The sequence below is a fragment of the Scyliorhinus canicula genome, chromosome 11, assembly GCF_902713615.1.
Source record: "Scyliorhinus canicula chromosome 11, sScyCan1.1, whole genome shotgun sequence".
Taxonomy (NCBI): domain Eukaryota; kingdom Metazoa; phylum Chordata; class Chondrichthyes; order Carcharhiniformes; family Scyliorhinidae; genus Scyliorhinus; species Scyliorhinus canicula.
Window position 1 is genome coordinate 7,482,619 of NC_052156.1, and position 18,368 is coordinate 7,500,986.

Below are 18,368 nucleotides of genomic sequence, written 5' to 3' on the forward strand. Positions count from 1 at the left end.
CACAGCATGGCCAGGATTCTCCAGCTCAGAGAATCGGAGTTGACGCCGAGACGGCCCCCGACGCTGGGACGCGATTTTCCCCCGCTGCGATTCTCCGCGGTCGACTGGTTGAGTTCCCGGCGGTGTGGTTCTAACATGGTTCCACCCGACGGGAGCTCGGCACCGCGGCCGCGGTGGCCATCCTGGTGGGGGGGCGGTCAGACTCCGGGTGGGGGCGCCTCCACAACCACCAGGCCTGCGATCAGGGCCACAGATTGGCGTGTGCGCGCAATCCGGGGAACGTACCTTCTCCGCACCGACTGTGTGGCTCCGCCATGTTGCGTGTGCCTGGCGCGGAAGCGGCCGCCACGCGCATGCGCAGACCCGCAGCCGGCAGTGCAGGGCTCTGCGTGCAGCACTCCGGCGCCGTGCTGGCCCCTTGTGGGCCACAGAATCGCTGGGCCAGGAGGCACATTGATGCCGACGTGAAACACTCTGGTGTTTACGCCGGCGTCAACACTTAGCCGCGCTTTTAGAGAATCCCGGCCCATATCTCCCACTCTACCATTATCACCAAGCCAGGAGTTCAACCCTGGTTCAATGAAGCGTGCAGGAGGGCATTCTCGGGACTGAGGTGACTGACCTCCAATAACCACAACCATCTTCCTTTGTGCTAGGTTTGACTGGAGCTGAACCCCAGAGGTTGAGTGAGAGTGACTTCCCTTAACATCAAGGCAACATTAAATCGAGTATGGATTTGGAGTCAATGGGCATCAAGGGGAAACTTTCCATTGGCTGGAGTCATACCTGACGCACAGTGGCAGCTGTGTGTACCATCAGATGTACTGCAGGAACTCACCTAGGTTCCTTCGACAGCACCTTCCAAACATGTGACCGTTACCATCTAGAACAGGGGTGGGCAAACTACGGCCCGCGGGCCGCATGCGGCCCGCCAAAGGTATTTCTGCGGCCCACCAAGTCATTAAAAAAAAAAAAAAAAAAAAAATTAAAAAACAAAAATTTTTAAAAAAAAAAATTTTTTTTTTTAAGGTTAATGGGGGGGGGGGGGGGGGCTGTTGGGTTACTTACTGGTATAGGGTGGATACGTTGACTTGAGTAGGGTGATTATTGCTCAGCACAACGTCGAGGGCCGAAGGGCCTGTTCTGTGCTGTACTGTTCTATGTTCTATATGAGGCGCCCAGAATCATAACCGGGTGAAGTAATTATTTTACTTAATATACTATGCGGCCCTTTGTGAATTGTGAATTTCTGAATGTGGCCCTTGCACGGAAAAGTTTGCCCACCCCTGATCTAGAAGGACAAGGGCAGCAGATACATGGGAACACCACCACCTGGAAGTTCCCCTCCAAACCACTTACCATCCTGACTTGGAAATATATCATTGTTGCTTCACTGTCACTGGGTCCAATTCCTGGAACTCTGTCCCTAACAGCACAATGGTGTACCTACACCACATGGACTTCAGCGGTTCAAGAAGGCAACTCAAGGGGAAATTAGGGATGGGCAATAAATGCTGGACTAGCCAGCGAAGCTCACATCCCGTAAAAATGAATTTAAAAAAAATCTCCTCCATCAATTCATGAGTTCAACACAGGTTTATGGCTGTTTCCTGGATATTTCTAGCATTTTCTGATTTTATTTAAAAAGAGCCGGGCCACTTCTTATTAGGGAAGGAGATACAATTCTTTTAGTTCCAGAATCAGTGAGGAAAGCGGTGGGAGATTTAGAAGGTTAAATATAGATGGACAAAAGGTCCTCCCCTGCCAAAAATCTTACTACATTACTACCAGGATATTAGCATGTTGAAAATGCAGAGCTCCAGGGTATGAGGGAACTAATTGACACACAATTGAAGAACTTCTTAATTCTGTTGAAACAGTGCCACCTTTGCTTCTTGTCAGGCCTTAAGAAGCATTTTGATCAAGCCTTGATTTTATAGGTGTGCTGTTACTGACTTGCCGATGTACAGTGACCACGCACATAGAGATCATTTAAACTCTCTTCTCCCCTCTCTCCAGAACCCTTCCCCGAACTGTCTCCAATGTTTGTAAGTCTTCCTTGTGAAGCACAGACCAAAACTGAATGCAGTATTCCAGAAACAATGGCCAAGCGCCTCCTTGTCACGATGTAGCTGAGAGCAAAAGCTCCCTGGCTAGGAAAATAATTTGTGCAGATCCGGCTTCCGTCACGTAGTGCCATTCGTTTTATGATTTATTCAAGAAACAAAAATACATACAAGAATCCCAAAGCAAATTGTTGCCTCTGCTAAATTCATGATCCTTCTGGCCATTATTTTCAAATGCTAATATATTGATGAGGGCTGACCTAGAAATTCATATACTGCATCGGTACACACAGAGGCAGGCAGCGCAGTTTTATTAATGAGCCTTCATTGCAGGAGCTTCACTAATGACACCTTGTACTGGGGATCTTGGTGCTTCATTTGTCGAATCAGCAAAATGTATTATTAGCTTGTATCCCCATTAAAGATTGTGCGTGGTTAAGGTTTAGGCTGCATTTTTAGTGGGGTTGAAGAAATATATTCAGCAGCACATTAGGTGCAGGGCACAAATACTTCAGCAATTCTGTTCTGCCTCATAGACTTCCCTGTATTCTGAGTACTGCAGGGGTATGCCTGCCCCAGCTATGTTTTCTTTCCAGAAGGATTGATTGTTATTGATCCCGCTCTGGTGAATTAATAAACAATCTTTGGCTAAATTTGTTTTCCTCATATTACTTCCAGAATCATCATTACAAATTGTCTGGAAAATTGCTATTGTTCATGTTATGCATTTCACACATCAATTCACTCCCGCTCCCCTCCTGAAGGCAGCAACTCAGCCAGAATCTAATAAAATCCAGAGTGAGACAAAACCACCCAGAATCATCAATCCTGCTTCATCTACTGCTCATTTGTGACAGTCCCATCTTGAACGTGTTTCGCACCCTCTGGGAAGCCCCCTAGGTTAGGGAAAGTTATGTTCCTCCTTCTATCACTGCTGAATAAATCAGGCTAATTGTGATCAGGGGCTTGCTCCCGAGCTGAGAATTGCATTGGCCCTGTGTGGCAGCCAGCTCCTGCCATAGCTGAGATCAATTAATGTTACACTGACCCAGAATTAAACCTGGATCTCTCTCTCTCTCTCTCTCCCCACGATCTCTTCCCATTTGTTACCTCTCACTCTCCTCCTTCGAAACTCCTCCTTAAATCTTACCTCCTTGACCATGCTTACCTTCTTGCTGCTCAGTTTCCACCACTTATGCAATTTTCCCCATGATGGTTTTGAGATGTGAAAAGTACCGACTAGATATATGTTGTTGTTGACAACAGCAAAATGCTGACAGATTCTGGAAATCGAAAAGGAAAAAGAAAATGTTGGCAGCACTTAGCAGATCAGACAGCAGCTATGAAGGAAGAAACAAGGATCGTTGAGCCTCTGACCTTTAGGTTCCTTGTGCCTCATTTCCACATTCGTTGGTGAATCAGCGAAATGCAGCAGTCAAGGGAACTTTTATCTCATGACTTCACAGGAACCTGGATGTGAGCAGTGCCAAGAGTTTGCCCATACATCTGTAAAACGCTCATTTGAATAACTTAAGAACTGCAATTCTACCCAACTACGAAATACTAATAAAAACGTTATGAGGGTATAATCTGAAGGCTATTCGTCAAAATGCATAGTTGCCATTCAGTAATGCTCCGTGCAATTATAATAAACCCAATTATAATTGTTCAGGTAGATTTGTATTTTCCAGAAGTCGGCATTATTCTGCATGATAAATGCACAAGTGTTCAAATTTCAGAAACCTGTGCAATTGCTAAAATTAGGAGTGGATTCAATCGTCTTGAAACGGTAACAAAACATAGAAGCTGTCAAATGCCGCTGTAACTCATTACTGTATACCAACGTTAACAGCGCAAAAGTAATTTGTGGCTCTTTATCCACAGTAATTCGTTCCTGGCCTCTCCAGGCATTTGTTTAGTGGGGGTGGGGAGGATGGGGTTGGAAATGAAAATTGTCCGTCAGAGAACCGTAAGATGCGTAATACCTCACAAACCTTGACAAGTGTTCATAATTTACTTGTCAAGTATAGATTCAATTAAAGAACAATTGCAACTTTATTCCTGCGTTCCCCTATCTGCAGAGTTACCAACGGCCAAACGAATGTATGTGCCATCCTCCTGTTTGTCTGACCTTTTGTGGGGATGGAAGTTAATTTTTTCCTGAACAATTTCAGGAAACTTGGGGAAACTTTAATCTTCCCATCTCCACTTTCATGAGCTGGCAGGTTGACTTAATTGTCGGCTATCTTGCAACATTTGAAAAAGTTCTGTCTCTATTTTATTCCAGAGCCGCAAGAGAAATTGTTATAATCAACACCCCACAGTATGCGCCACAAATATTAAACAGATTTCCTCAATAATGTGCAATGTTGGGGTGACAAGCCATATTCCTTTGAGGGGAGCGACTTTGGCGCGAGCAAAAACTGGCCGCAGTGTGTAACAGGGGTGTACCGATCCGACGTTGCCTGCTTTACCTCCTCGCTGAGATTGAAAGATCCAGCAACTCTGACCAGATTTTCTTTTTGAAAAGAAGTTAACACTAGGTGGAGCACTTCACCGCCACCTCTAACTTTGGTGGTGGTGGTGGGGGAGGAAGAGGTGGGGAGACCGGATATTTGGGACCTGCGAACGACCCACATCACAACTCCCTTTGGGCAGCGAGGCCGTAGATGGACACAGGTTTTTAAAAAAATGCTCTTGCATCAAGATGCTCCCAACTGGGGAATACGCACAGCGGGAAGCAAGTTGAAAGATAGGGGAGACAAATTAATACGTCTTGCAATTGATAAGCATCGTTGAAGCCTTCAGTAAAGGCCGAGTATTTGTGTTTTATGTACAAATCTTAAAAGTTTGAAAAGTATACTTTCTGATTTGTACTATTTCTCCAAACTTTGGTGCATCCGAAAGGGCTGGCTCATACTGGGTTACTTATTGCAGTAGCACAAAACCGTCACCCAATTGTCTATGTGTCATGAGAGTGAGTGCCGTGGGTTATTTGATAATTTGGAGCGTCACAGCTGAATTTGGTCCTGTCCTTGCCCAACTCCCACACGCACGCAATTTCCAGCACAATTTATTGGATCAGGAGTAGGAACTCTGGCTGCTTTTTTTTTATCCACTCCTTAGCCCAAGGGTGTTGTAACCAGCTGTCACGTCTCTACTGCTGAGCTGACTAACTATCATCTGACTTGATACAGGCCGTGAATGAAACCTGAGCCCTTTTGATCTGTATTACACCATGCCACCCTGTGCAATGCATGAACCAAGAAAGACACCAGAGTTATAAATCAAGCCCCTATATTTAAACGTTGACGACAACTACAGCCATCCATTGTTTTGTCACCAGCAGTGTGATTTATAGACTGGATGGTATGGCCCATTCACTGAGGTATCGATAGAAGTTAGGTATTGTTGGGGGTTTTGCAGAGATCAGTGTTTGGACACAGTTTGGTCCTAATCTACATAAGTAACCTGGCTGCTGAAACTAATTGTTCGCTTGTCAAGTTTACAGATGACACCAAAGTTGGAGACGTTTGATTGGAAAATGCAGTTAATGGTTTGCAGAGGAATTTAGACTATAGATTCTGAGAACAATACAGTTTTAAAAAATGTAATTCATTTTACAGGATGTAGGCATCGTTGGTTCTGCCAGCATTTATTGCCCATCCCTAGTTGCCCTTCAGAAGCTGGTGGTGAGCTGTCTTCTTGAACAGCTGCAGTCCCTGAGGTGTAGGTACACCCACAGTGCTGTTAGGGAATGGGTTCCAGGATCTTGACCCAGCGACAGTAAAGGAACGGTGATATATTTCCAAGTCGGGATGGTGAGTGACTTGGAGGGGAACCTCCAGGTGGTGGGGTTCCCAGGTATCGATGCTCTTGTCCTTCTAGTTGCTAGTGGGTGTGGGTTTGTAAGGTACTGCCTAAGGAACCGTGGCAAGTTACTGCAGTGCATCTTGTTCATGGTACACACGACTGCCACTGTTCGTCGGTGGTGGAGGGATTGAATGGGAAGGGGAAGCTTTGTCCCAGATGGTGTCGAGCTTCTTTAATAATTTTAATAATCTTTATTGTCACCAGTAGGCTTACATTAACACAGCAATGGAGTTACTGTGAAAAGCCCCTGGTCGCCACATTCCGACGCCTGTTCGGGTACACAGAGGGAGAATTCAGAATGTCCAATTCACCTAACAGCACGTCTTTCGGGACTTGTGGGAGGAAACCGGAGCATCCGGAGGAAACCCACGCAGACACAAGGAGAACATACAGACTCAACACGGTGACCCAAGCCGGGAATTGAACCTGGGACCCTGGCCCTGTGAAGCAACAGTGCTAACCACTGTTCTACCGAGCTGCCTTTCTTGAGTGTTGCTGGAGCTGCACTCATCCAGTCAAGTGGAGATTATTCCATTGCACTCCTGACTTGTACCTAGTAGATCGTGGACAGGGTTTTGGAGGTCAGAAGGTGAGTTACTTGCCGTAGGATTCCTGGCCCCTGATCTGCTCTGGTAGCCACAGTATTAATATAGCTTGTCCAGTTCAGTTTCTGATAAATGGTAACCCCCAGCATGTTGACTCTTACAATCCTTACAGTGCAGATGGAGGCCATTCAGTCCATCCAGTCTGCATCGACCCTCTGAAACAGCACCCTAACCTAGGCCCAATCTCCCACCCTATCCCTGTAAACCTACCGAGGGTCAATTTAGCATATCCAATCCGCTTAACCTGCATATGTTTAGATTGTGGGAGGAACCCAACGCAGACACGGGAAGAATGTGCAAACTCCACACAGTCACCCGAGGTCGGAATCAAACCTAGGTCCCTGGTGCTGTGAGGCAGCAGTGCTAACTACTGTGCCACTGTGCTGCCCTTGAGGGGGATTCAGTGATGGTAATAACATTGAATGTCAAGGGGCGATGGTGAGATCCTCTCTTGTAGGAGATGATCATTGCTGACACTTGTGTGGCGTGAATGTTACTTGCCATTTGTCAGCCCAAGCCTGGATATTGTCCAGGTCTTGCTGCATTTGAACATGATCTGCCTCATTATCTGAGGAGTCACGAATGGTGCGGAACCTTGTACAGTCATCTGTGAACATCCCCACTTCTGACCTTATGATGGAAGGGAGGTCATTGATGAAGCAGCTGAAGATGGTTGGGCCTGGGACATTACCCTGAGGAACCCCTGCTGTGATGTCCCGGAGCTGAGATGATTGACCTCCAACTACCACAACCATCTTCCTTTTGTGCCAAGTATGACTCCAACCAGCAGAGAGTTTCCCCCTGATTCCCATTGACTCCAGTTTAGCTTGGGCTCCTTGATGCCAAACTCAGTCAAATGCTGCCTTGATGTCAAGGGCAGTCGCTCTCACCTCTCCTCTGGATTCAGCTCTTTTGTCCATGTTTGAACCAAGGCTGTAATGAGGTTTGGAGCTGAGTGACCCTGGCGGCACCTAAACTGAGCATCCGTGAACAGGCTATTGCTGAGTAAGTCCACTTGATACCACTGTTGATGACTCCTTCCATCACTTTACTGATAATGGAGAGTAGACTGATATGGCAGTAATTGGCTGGGTTGGATTTGTCTTGTTTCTTGTGTACAGGACACGCCTGGGCAATTTTCCACTTTGCCAGTTAGATGCCAGTTTTGTAGCTGTACTGGAACAGCTTGGCTAAGGGCGTGACAAGTTCTAGAGTACAAGTCTTCAGCACTAATATAGTTGGCACAGAAGTAGTTCTGTGTTATAGCTTAGCCAAGTTGACATCTCATTTTTAGATTTGCCTGGTGCTGCTCGTGGCATGCTCTCCTGCAATCTTCATTGAAACAGGGTTGATCCCCCTTGGTGGTAATGGTAGAGTGGGGGATATATCGGGCTATGAGTTTGCAGATTGTGGTTGAGTACAACTCTGCTGCTGCTGATGGCCCACAGCGCTTCATAGATGCCCAGTCTTAAATTCCTAGATCTGTTTGAAGTCTATCCCATTGAACACGGTGGTAGTGCCACACGACAGGGTGGAGGATTGGACTGTGTCTCCATCAAGACTGTGCGATGGTCATTCCTACCGATACTGTAATGGCATCTGCAGCAGGCAGGTTGTTGAGGATGAGGTCAAGTATGTTTTTTCCTCTTGTTGGCTCCCTCACCACCTGCTGCAGTCCCAGTCTAGCAGCTATGTCCTTTAGGACCCAGCCAGTCTGTGGTGGTACTATGGAGCCACTCTTGGTGTTGGACATTGAAGTCCCCACCCAGAGTATTATCTGCACCCTTGTCACCTCAGTGCTTTCTCCAAGTGGTGTTAAACATGGAGGAGTCCTGATTCAGGTAATCTGAAGGAGGTTTCCTTACCCATGGTTAGCCTGAGACCTCACGGGGTCCAGAGTCGATGTTGAGGACTCCCAGGGCACCTCCGTCCCAACTGTATACCACTGTGCCGCCACCTCTGCTGAGTCTGTCCTGCCTGTGAGACAGGACATACCCAGAAATGGTGATAGTGGTACGGTCTGATTCTGTGAGTATGACTATGTCAGGCTATTGCTTGACTAGATAGCTCTCCCAACCTAGGCACAAGCCCCTAGATGTTAGTAAGGATGACATTGCAGGGTCGACAGGGCTGAGTTTGCCATGCTCCTGTGCCTAGGTCGATGCCGGGTGGTCTGTCCAGTTTCATACCTTTTTTGTGTTTTCGTAGCTGTTGAATACAACTGAGTGGCTTGCTAAGCCATTTCGGAGGGTATTTAAGAGTTAACCACATTGCTGTGGGTCTGGAGTCACGTGTAGGCCAGACCAGGTAAGGATGGTAGGTATCCTTCCCTAAAGAACATTAGTGAACCAGATGGGTTTTTACGACAATTGACAATGGTTTCATGGTCATCACTAGGGCTGGTTTAGCTCAGTGGGCCAGACAACTGGTTTGTGATCCAGAACAAGGCCAGCAGCGTGGGTTCAATTCCCGTACCAGCTTACCCAAACAGGCGTCAGAATGTGGCGACCAGGGGCTTTTCATAGTAACTTTATACTTGTGAAAATAAAAAAGGTTATTATTAGACTTTTAATTCGATTCTATATGCTTTTATCTGATCTGGTCACACTCTTGTTCTTTCTCCCACAGACTGGCAATTTTTTCACCTTCATTGATTTATCTAATTCCTTTTTGAAAGTTTTTATTGAATCATCATCTCATCTCCGATTCCTTCGCCACTTACCTAAAACCTAAGTCCTCTAGTTACTGCCCAGTCTGCCTGTGGAAACAGTTGCTCCCGATTTATTTATTGAAACCCTCTATAATTTTGAACACCTCTTTCAAGTCTCCCCTTCACATTCTCTACTCTAGGGAGAGCACAAGGTTGGTTTGAAAACTGCCTGGGAGTGGTCGTAGATTCCCCTACTTCATTGGCCAGACAGCCGGATGAATATATGGTCAGAATGATGGAGCACAAGCCTCCAGCTGGCCTTGAAAATATACTTATTAAGTTTTTGTTATTACACTACAAACTATAAAGCACCTTCTTTGCAAAGGATATAAAGAAAGACAAATCTGATATAAAGGGCCGAAGTACATGAAAAGATTACAGAACTTGCAGCTTTGCTGAGAAGGTAGTTAATAGGCAAAATTTGTATATGAAACATTAAATAGTCTAGATAAGTTAAATCCAGAATATTGCTAAGAAGGCAAGCCAGGAGGATCAGAGGATATCAATTTAGTTAGTGAAAATTGCATTCCAAACACATACATTAGGTCGATTTTATTTTTATTGAAAAGATAATAAATGCTTGTATCTCATTAGAGGCAAGATAGTTATACATCAGCCTTGGTTAAGTTGAGTAACAAATCCATACACTTGAGCCTTTCGCTAGCCCAAGGCCAGACTGAAGGAATGCTGTGTTGTTGGAAGTGCTGATTTTCAGGTGTGACATTAAACTTGTCCAAATGCCCTGTTGGTGTTGGGACAATTCTTTGCCCCTTTCGCCCTGTCCAGTCTTTCGTCTGGCAGAGTTAAGAGATGTTCATTTCCAGAGATTCTAGCTCCAAATGCAATCACATTAATTAAATCTTAAAAACTTATCTACCTTGCAAGGCCCCAGTTGCTAACCAAGCCCATATATATCTGCTGGCCTATTTATTCTTCAGTCTGTAGCATAAGTCTCTAAACACAGTTCAAACTTAACCAACCTCCACACATACAAACACCTTTGTCCAGCATGAATCTAACTACAGGTGTTACCCTTCCAGGCACAGAAGCATTAAATTAAATTAAACCCACTTAAAACTATAGAATCATAAAATTTACAGTGCTGAAGGAGGCCATTCGGCCCATTGAGTCTGCACCGACCCTTGGAAAGAGCACCCTACTTAAGCCCACACCTCCATCCTATCCCCATAACCCAGTAACTCCACCACAAACCGTTTTGACATGAAGGGGCAATTTAGCATGGCCAATCCACCTAACCTTTGGACTGTCACCCGAGGCCAGAATTGAACCTGGGTCCCTGGAGTTGTGAAACAACAGTGCTAACCACTGTAATGTGCCTCCCCCTATATCTTATTTCTAATGTTTACCAATATAAATATAAATCCCTTTAAACTACCTTTGCTTTCCTAACACTAGGAGTTTCTGGTTCAGAATATGCTGCATTTTAAAGACACATTGAGATGTTATATTGCAATAAGGAGTCACATAAATTGAATTATGATTGTTAAAAACAGTTGCATGCTCACCTGCGAGGTTATGGATACTAAAGGAACAATTTTGACGAGATGCACAGCCTTTCCCATCTTTGATTGTTATGACACCTTTAAATGTAGATTTCCGTAGATGTTCAAGGAAAGCAAAGCTAATAAACGGATCATTATTTTTCCCCCACCTATTTTTTCCCAGCAGTTCTTTAAGTGCTTAATATCGCATTATATTTCCCCAGACCAAACACGCTATGAGAATATACTGGCACCAATTTACTTAAGTAAAATTTCATTATTATTTTCCCAGTGGCCTCTTTGAACTTTTGGTTTCATTTATATTTTCAAAATCAACTACCAGCCTAGATGTAGAAGTAGGATTGCATGTTGCTAAGTTACAGCAATGAAATGCAAATACAACAGCATAAGGGAAATGAGAACCTTAAAAAGGAATTGTGCACTTTTATGCCTGATATGGATGTCAATATGGGACTTACGGTGGCGGCCATGGTGTGAGTGGTGGCACACACGGCACACTACTTGAAGGCGTAGAAAAGAGCTCTTTTTACCCGAAATTGGGTGCAACGTTGACAGAAAAGTGCAGTTGAAGATCGGAGGAGTAGTTCCCCCCAGGAGTGGTATATCCGCTGGTTACCCAACCTGGCAGAAGAAGGTAAAAGACCAGGCCAAGGCGTTGGGAGGGACCTGTGGCGCAGCAGCCAGTGGAAGGATGGCTGAGGGGGAAGGGTTTGTGCAAGTCGAAAGCCCCAGATGGAGCAGTTGATGGTCTTCATCAAGGAACAGTTCCATCAGCGGGTGAAGAAGATGCAGGAGGATTGCTCGAAGGCCATCGAAGGGGCTGTGGCACCCCTGAAGGGCTCGATGGAGAGGGTGGAGAAATGTTTGTAGGTGCACAGGTCGCAGATCCGAGAGATTGAGAGGATGATGTCGGGTCACCGCGATTGGGTGGTGGCATTGGAGGTGGAGGTAGGCTCTTCGGAGATCTTTGCAAGACGTTGAGAGCAAAGGTGGAGAAGCAGGAAAACAGTTCGAGAAGGCAGAACCTGCGAATAGTGGACCTGCCTGAAGAAGTGGAAGGTTCGGGTGCCAGAAGGTACATATCTAGGATGCTGACGGGGCTGGTGGCGGAGGGGGTGCTGGATAAGGCACCTGAAGTGGACAGAGCACACAGGTCTCTGTGGCAGAAGCATAGAGCAGGGTAGCCGCTGCAGGCTGTGATCGTGGGATTCCATAAGTTTGCGGAGAAAGAGAAGGTCTTGCAGTGGGCCAGGGAGAAGTGAGGAGTGGTGAGCCAGTTAGATCCGGAAGCGGGATCACCCGGCATCGACCGGTCGTGTTGCGCCGTACCACCTTGCCTTTTGAGCGCAGCGCATCCGGTAGATCTCGCCCTCTGTGTCTTTGACATATTAAAATGTCCCGAGGCGCTTCGAGGGACCGTAATCAGACATGATTCATCATTGGGTTCGTTGAGATATTAGGGCACGTTTTTTAAAAGTTCATTTACGGGATGTGGGCATCTCTGGTTAGGCCAGCAATTACTGCCCATCCTTCGTTGCCCTTCAGAAGGTGGTGATGAGTTGCCTTCTTCAACCGCTGCAGTCCTTCAGTAGGTACACCCACTATGCAGTTAGGGAGGGAATTTGCCCCAGCGACAGTGAAGGTGACCAAATGTTTAGTCAATGAGGTTGGTTTCAAGGGGTGGTCTGAAGAAAAGAGATAGAGTGGTGGAGAGGCTTAGAGAGGGAACTCCAGAGCATAGGACCCAGGCAGCTGAAGGTGAAGCCCTAAAAATCAGTGAAATGGAGGACATCAATATCAGAGGAATGTAGATTTCCCAGACAGTTGTTGGTCTGGAACAGGTTCCATAAATGGGAGCAATGTACAAGATACAGGAAAGCATTCAGTGTCCAAGCATTCATAACCCAGCCAGAATTTGGGGCTGGAGGGGGACGCAGGGCAATGGGGAGAAATCTGATGTAATAGCATTTGTTCATTTCAGAAGGTGAGTTCTGTTACTCTGCCATTTGTTACAGTTTACGTTATATGACTGCCATTACCTCTGTGACAATGTGCTTACTGGAATAATCAAAATCAATTTTCTATCACTCATGGGGGCTGTTCAATGTGCACCTCTTCCTCTATTTGCCCCACACTTTAAACAACACCACCTTTCAATTTAAAACAGAATTGCTTTCACAGCAGTAATTAAAGTTCTGACAGTATGACTTCTGCAGTGTGTAATATCTTGATCATCCGTGACATTTATCTGTGCAAAGATCATATTGTGGAAGCAATACCACGCAAACCAGTATTAGTGATTTTTAAATAAACAATGCATTTCAGCAGTTTAAATGGAGTTACCTGAGTAACCTCCAGTAATGTTGAAACCAGTATCTTCCTGATTTTTCCCTATATAAAAAAAAAGTGTACGCCAGGTTTTGGAACCCTCAGAGGTTTCTTTCTTTGCGTGATGAAGTGCTTATCCCAGATTTGACGATGGCCACTTCATCATCTAACAAAGGAAGCTTCACAGAAGCTTGAGAGTTCTGTACTATTCACTAAGGATCAGGTTATGATTTATCGATGGCCCGATAATCAGTTTTTAAAAAAAGGAAACAGCGGTGGTGTTGATTATCCCAATGTTAAAAAAAGACCCAACTGCCCTGTTATTTTTAGCTACAAGTTGAAGCTCCTTTATCGAGGGCTTGAGGGTCTTGTCTTAACCCCCCAGAACCTCTTTGCCACCTACAAAATGAAAGAGTATTGTGTTTGAATGGAAGCTTCACTGGTGTTCTACTGACGTATTTGCCTGATAAAAACTTATTTCAAATCCCGTGTCTGTAATGTATTTTTACTTAAAGTCAGCCACCCACCATATAACAGCTGCCCCCTCGCAAAGGCAGCCTTTTTGTTGCTTTCAGCATTGTGGTACCGTAGGTCTCCTTCTGCCTTGGCTTCATCAAAAGCGATGAGCAGTGATTGAGTGGCAGCTTGCAGTCAATACTGAGCAAATTAATACCTTGTCTCAGTGGCTGACGTTAGAAAGCTAACCCAATTTAGTGGAGTGGGGGGTGGGACGGGAGAGGTGGGGGAGGTGTCGGAGATGTTACTCGGTGGAGTAAACTTCAAAAGAATACAGACAAGGTGCATCCGTCTCTTCTTACCATTGAAATCCATCACTCCTGCCCACCACTATTTACAACATCTTGAACAATTCCATATTTCTCTTTCTTTCACTACCTGGCCTAAATCTTCCAACCCCTAATCAGAAGGGCCGCTCACTAAAAAAAGAAAGAGCTAGGGACATAGTAGCAATTAGTGCTGTGTAATTGGCTCTGGTGTCTCTGGGCTAGAAGATGGACTTGTTATAGAACATAGAACATAGAACAGTCCAGCACAGAACAGGGCCTTCGGTCCTCAATGTTGTGCCGAGCCATGATCACCCTACTCAAACCCACGTATCCACCCTATACCCGTAACCCAACAACCCCCCCCCCCCCCAACCTTACTTTTATTAGGACACTACGGGCAATTTAGCATGGCCAATCCACCTAACCCGCACATCTTTGGACTGTGGGAGGAAACCGGAGCACCCGGAGGAAACCCACGCACACAGGGGGAGGACGTGCAGACTCCACACAGACAGTGACCCAGCCGGGAATCGAACCTGGGACCCTGGAGCTGTGAAGCATTTATGCTAACCACCATGCTACCCTGCTGCCATATAAATGAATGTGCCTTTACTGTTATACACCCATGTCCTCATGCCCTGCAGTCATTGTTCAATTCAAAATAGCACTTAGGGTTAATCTATCCTTCTCTACTTGAAATTATAGAATGATATGGCACAGAAGGAGGCCATTCAGTCCATTGTGCCTGTCCTTTCACTTAGCCTTGACTGCTGGCACCACCAAACCAAATCCTCTTCATTGTGTTCAATGGAGCAGAGAAAGGGGAGATAGGGGAGAACGAGAATCTATAATTGAACAGCAGCAAAAATGTATCTTAGAGGAGATCCTTGCCTTCATTCAAGGGTAAAGAGTCCCAACTTTTTGTAACATTTCCTCACAATTAGTTGGATGTAACATTGTATTTTCCACAGCCTTTCTCAGCTAAAAAGTTAGGAAAAGCACCTCTCGTAGCTTAAGTAGCTAATTCTGTTATTAATTTGCTGGACTAATATTTTTCTTCGGCCCAAAGTTTCCTGCCGTCATGCTGTGTGATATACAAGGTCTGGGGTTTCCTTTGACTCGATTTATATCTTGGTAAGCCTAATTATGCTAATATTTTTACAGCCAGTGCCTGAGGAAGGCGTGTGTCAATGAAATATTGATTAGCATTGTATTTGCAATGAAACGTGATGCAGCACTGCCTGTTGGTACAATAAACCAAATAATAACTAGTGCATTAACTTTCTTACAGAATGCGGATTACTACAGACTTGCGTCAGCACAATTCAATGAAGAGGCAACAATAGCAGACACCCGTGTCAAGTAAGTACCTCAAGTAGGGAGTGTTTGCACAGCCCAGAAATGCACTGGGTCAGAGGCAGAGAATCTTGAATGACTAATTTTGTGATTTGTGACCTACTGATTTGTGACCTACTGGTGGCCAGGTTAGTTGGCAAGGGGTAATCCACACGGCTGCCTTCGGGTGCTGGCATTACTCAACGTGACTTGCACCCTTTCTAATTAATCCTCAGGGTGTTGGCAAGACTGCCACCATTCATTTCCCATCTCAAGTTGCTCTTGGGATGGTTAGTGAAGGGACCTACCTCTTCATTAACCACTGCAATTTTGCACAACTGAATATCTTGCTAGGTCATTTCAGAGGGCATTTAGGAGTCAGACTTGACGGCCAGGGACTGTAGTCGCAGATAGGCCCAGACTAAGGCAGCTGGTTTCCTCCCCTAAAATGCAACGGTGAATCAGTTGGGTTTTTAACAATAATTTGACAGCTTCAAGGTCACTTTTACTGATACCAGACTTTTTGTTTGTTTCCACGTTTTAAATTCTCCAACAGCTGTGGTGGGATTGAAGCGTTTATTAGTTTAAACCTCTGGATAGCAGGTCCAGGAGCATGACAGCTACCCCACCACAGTCTGTGTGGGTTGACGAAAAAGTTTAATTTATAGCATTTCCGGTGGTCTGGTGGAGAAAAGCAGCCGTGCAACTTGATTTGGCGCCAGAAAGACGGGGGAAGCTCCAAGCTCAATCCCTGCCGGTGCTTAAAGTAACACATCTCAGCAGAAACGTCAGGAGAGGTTCTACAAATGGCCAGACACCTTTGGGCGAGGAGAGGGAAATAAACGAGCCAGTGCTCTCACTCCAGTTTGTTGTTCATTAACCCCCTGGCAGAAAGATTGTTGGAAGAGAAAGGATGATTGGTGTTTGGGTGCGATGTCCCACAGGATCCAGTAGCACTCATTGCCTGGGTTTGTGTTCAAAGAGCAGCAAAGTTCCAGAGGGCACCATCCGCTGGGTAGATGCAGAGGAGACCCTGAGAAAGAAAGGGGGAGAAGTTTGGTAGCTGAATTTAAAATATTCAGGAGAAATAGTTAGATTGAGAGAGGGTTTAGAATGTGGACCTCACTGACATGGAGCAATTAAAACAACTGAAATAGATGCATTGAAGAAGAAACTAGACTTTAAAAATTATTTGTGGAATGTGAGACCCGCTGGCAAGGCTAATATTTGTGCCCATTCCTAATTCTCTTGAGAAGGTGGTGGTGAACTTCAGTCAATGACCTTCCTTCCATCATAAGGTCAGAAATGGGGATGTTCGATGATGACTGCGAAATGTTCAGCACTATTTGCAACTCCTCAGATACTGAAGCAGTCCATGTCCAAATGCAGCAAGTCCTGGACAATATTCAGGATTGGCTGACAAATGTCACCAAACATTTTCACCAAACAAGTGCCAGGCAATGACCATCTCCAACAAGAGATAATCTTTTTCCTCGGATGGTGATGGCTAGCATGAGGGGACATAGCTTTAAATTGAGGGGAGATAGATATAGGATAGATGTCAGAGGTAGGTTCTTTACTCAGAGTAGTAAGGGCGTGGAATGCCCTGCCTGCAACAGTAGTGGACTCGCCAACATTAAGGGCATTTAAATGGTCATTGGATAAACATATGGATGATAAGGGAATAGTGTAGATAGGCTTTAGAGTGATTTCACAGGTTGGCGCAACATCGAGGGCCGAAGGGCCTGTACTGCGCTGTAATATTCTATGTTCTGTGCTACCATCGCCCCATGACATTCAATGGCTTTACCATCGCTGAATCCCCCACAATCAACATTCTGGGGGTAACCATTGACCAGAAACTGAACTGAACTAGCCATATTAATACTGTGGCTACCAGAGCAGGTTAAAGGCTAGGAATCCTGCAGTGAGTAACTCACCTCCTGACTCCCCAAAACCTGTCCATCATCTACAAAGTACAAGTCAGGAGTGTAATGGAACACTGCCCGCTGGCCTGGATGAGTGTAGCTCCAACAACACTAAAGAAGCTCGACACCATCCAGAACAAAGAAGCCCTCTTGATTGGCATCCCTTCCACAAACATTCAATCCCTCCACCACTGATGAACAGCGGCAGTAGCGTGTACCATCTACAAGATGCACTGCAAAACTCACCAATGTTCTTTAGCCAACACCTTCCAAACCCATGACGACAAAGACAGCAGTTACCTGTGAACACCATCACCTGGAGGCTCTCCTCCGAGTCACTCACCATCCTGAGTTGGATCCATTTCGCCATTCTTTCACTGTTGCTGGGTCAAAGTTCTGGAACTCCCTCCCTGACAATACTATAGGTATTCCTAAACCTCAAGGGCTGTAGCGGTTCAAGAAGGCAGCTCATCACTATCTTCTGAAGGGTAACCAGGGATGGGCAATAAATGCTGGCATAGCCAGTGATGTCCAGATCCTACAAATAAATTTGAAAAAATCTTGTATAAGTACACTCATGCTGCTGTTGGAAAGGGTGTTTCAGGATTTTGAACCAGTGACAGTGAAGGAATTGCGATATATTTGCAAGCCAGTGGCTTTGAGGTGGTGGTGTTCCCCTGCATCTACTGCCCTTGTCCTTCGAGGTCACAGGTTCGGAAGGTGCGTCAAAGGCGACTTGGTGAGTTGGTGCAGTACTTCTTGTATATGGTGTGTGCTGTTGGTGGAGGGAGTGAATGTTTAAGGATGCTGATCCAGTGGGCTGCTTTGAGCTTCTAAAGTGTTGCTAGAGCAAGTGGAAATATTCCATCATATTTGTTACTGACAGGAGTTGGGGTTAAATTAAACAACGTTAATTTCTCCTTCCACCCCCGCCTGTAAGCAGAAAGGTGTTTTTGATTTGCTTCCCCCTTTATAAGCAGTGGCGTATTTCCTAACCCCTTAGTTTTGGTGTGATCCAGTTTTCTACTTGCACAGCAAACCCGAGATAGAGTGAACTCAAAGGGTTAGTTTATTTGCACACACTCAAAATGCAGGAGAAAGGTCGCAACATTGTCTCTTTTGTTGATTTCATACGATGAGATAGGCATGCAGAGATACATCAGTCCTATCCTCAATACTTTTGGAGGATAGCAATGGGCATGGGCAAGGACGGAC

The 18,368-nt window shown here is 45.5% G+C and overlaps 1 protein-coding gene across 2 annotated transcripts in view; it reads left to right on the forward strand.

Moving 5' to 3' along the window:
* Nucleotides 1-18,368, forward strand: part of LOC119973745 (MICOS complex subunit mic25-like) — a 486,022-nt gene that overhangs the window by 224,963 nt on the left and 242,691 nt on the right. For both annotated transcript variants that reach the window (XM_038812162.1, XM_038812163.1), the window contains one exon: nucleotides 15,182-15,252. In XM_038812162.1, coding sequence (XP_038668090.1) covers nucleotides 15,182-15,252 — 71 coding nt within the window. The remainder of the gene's footprint in view (nucleotides 1-15,181; nucleotides 15,253-18,368) is intronic.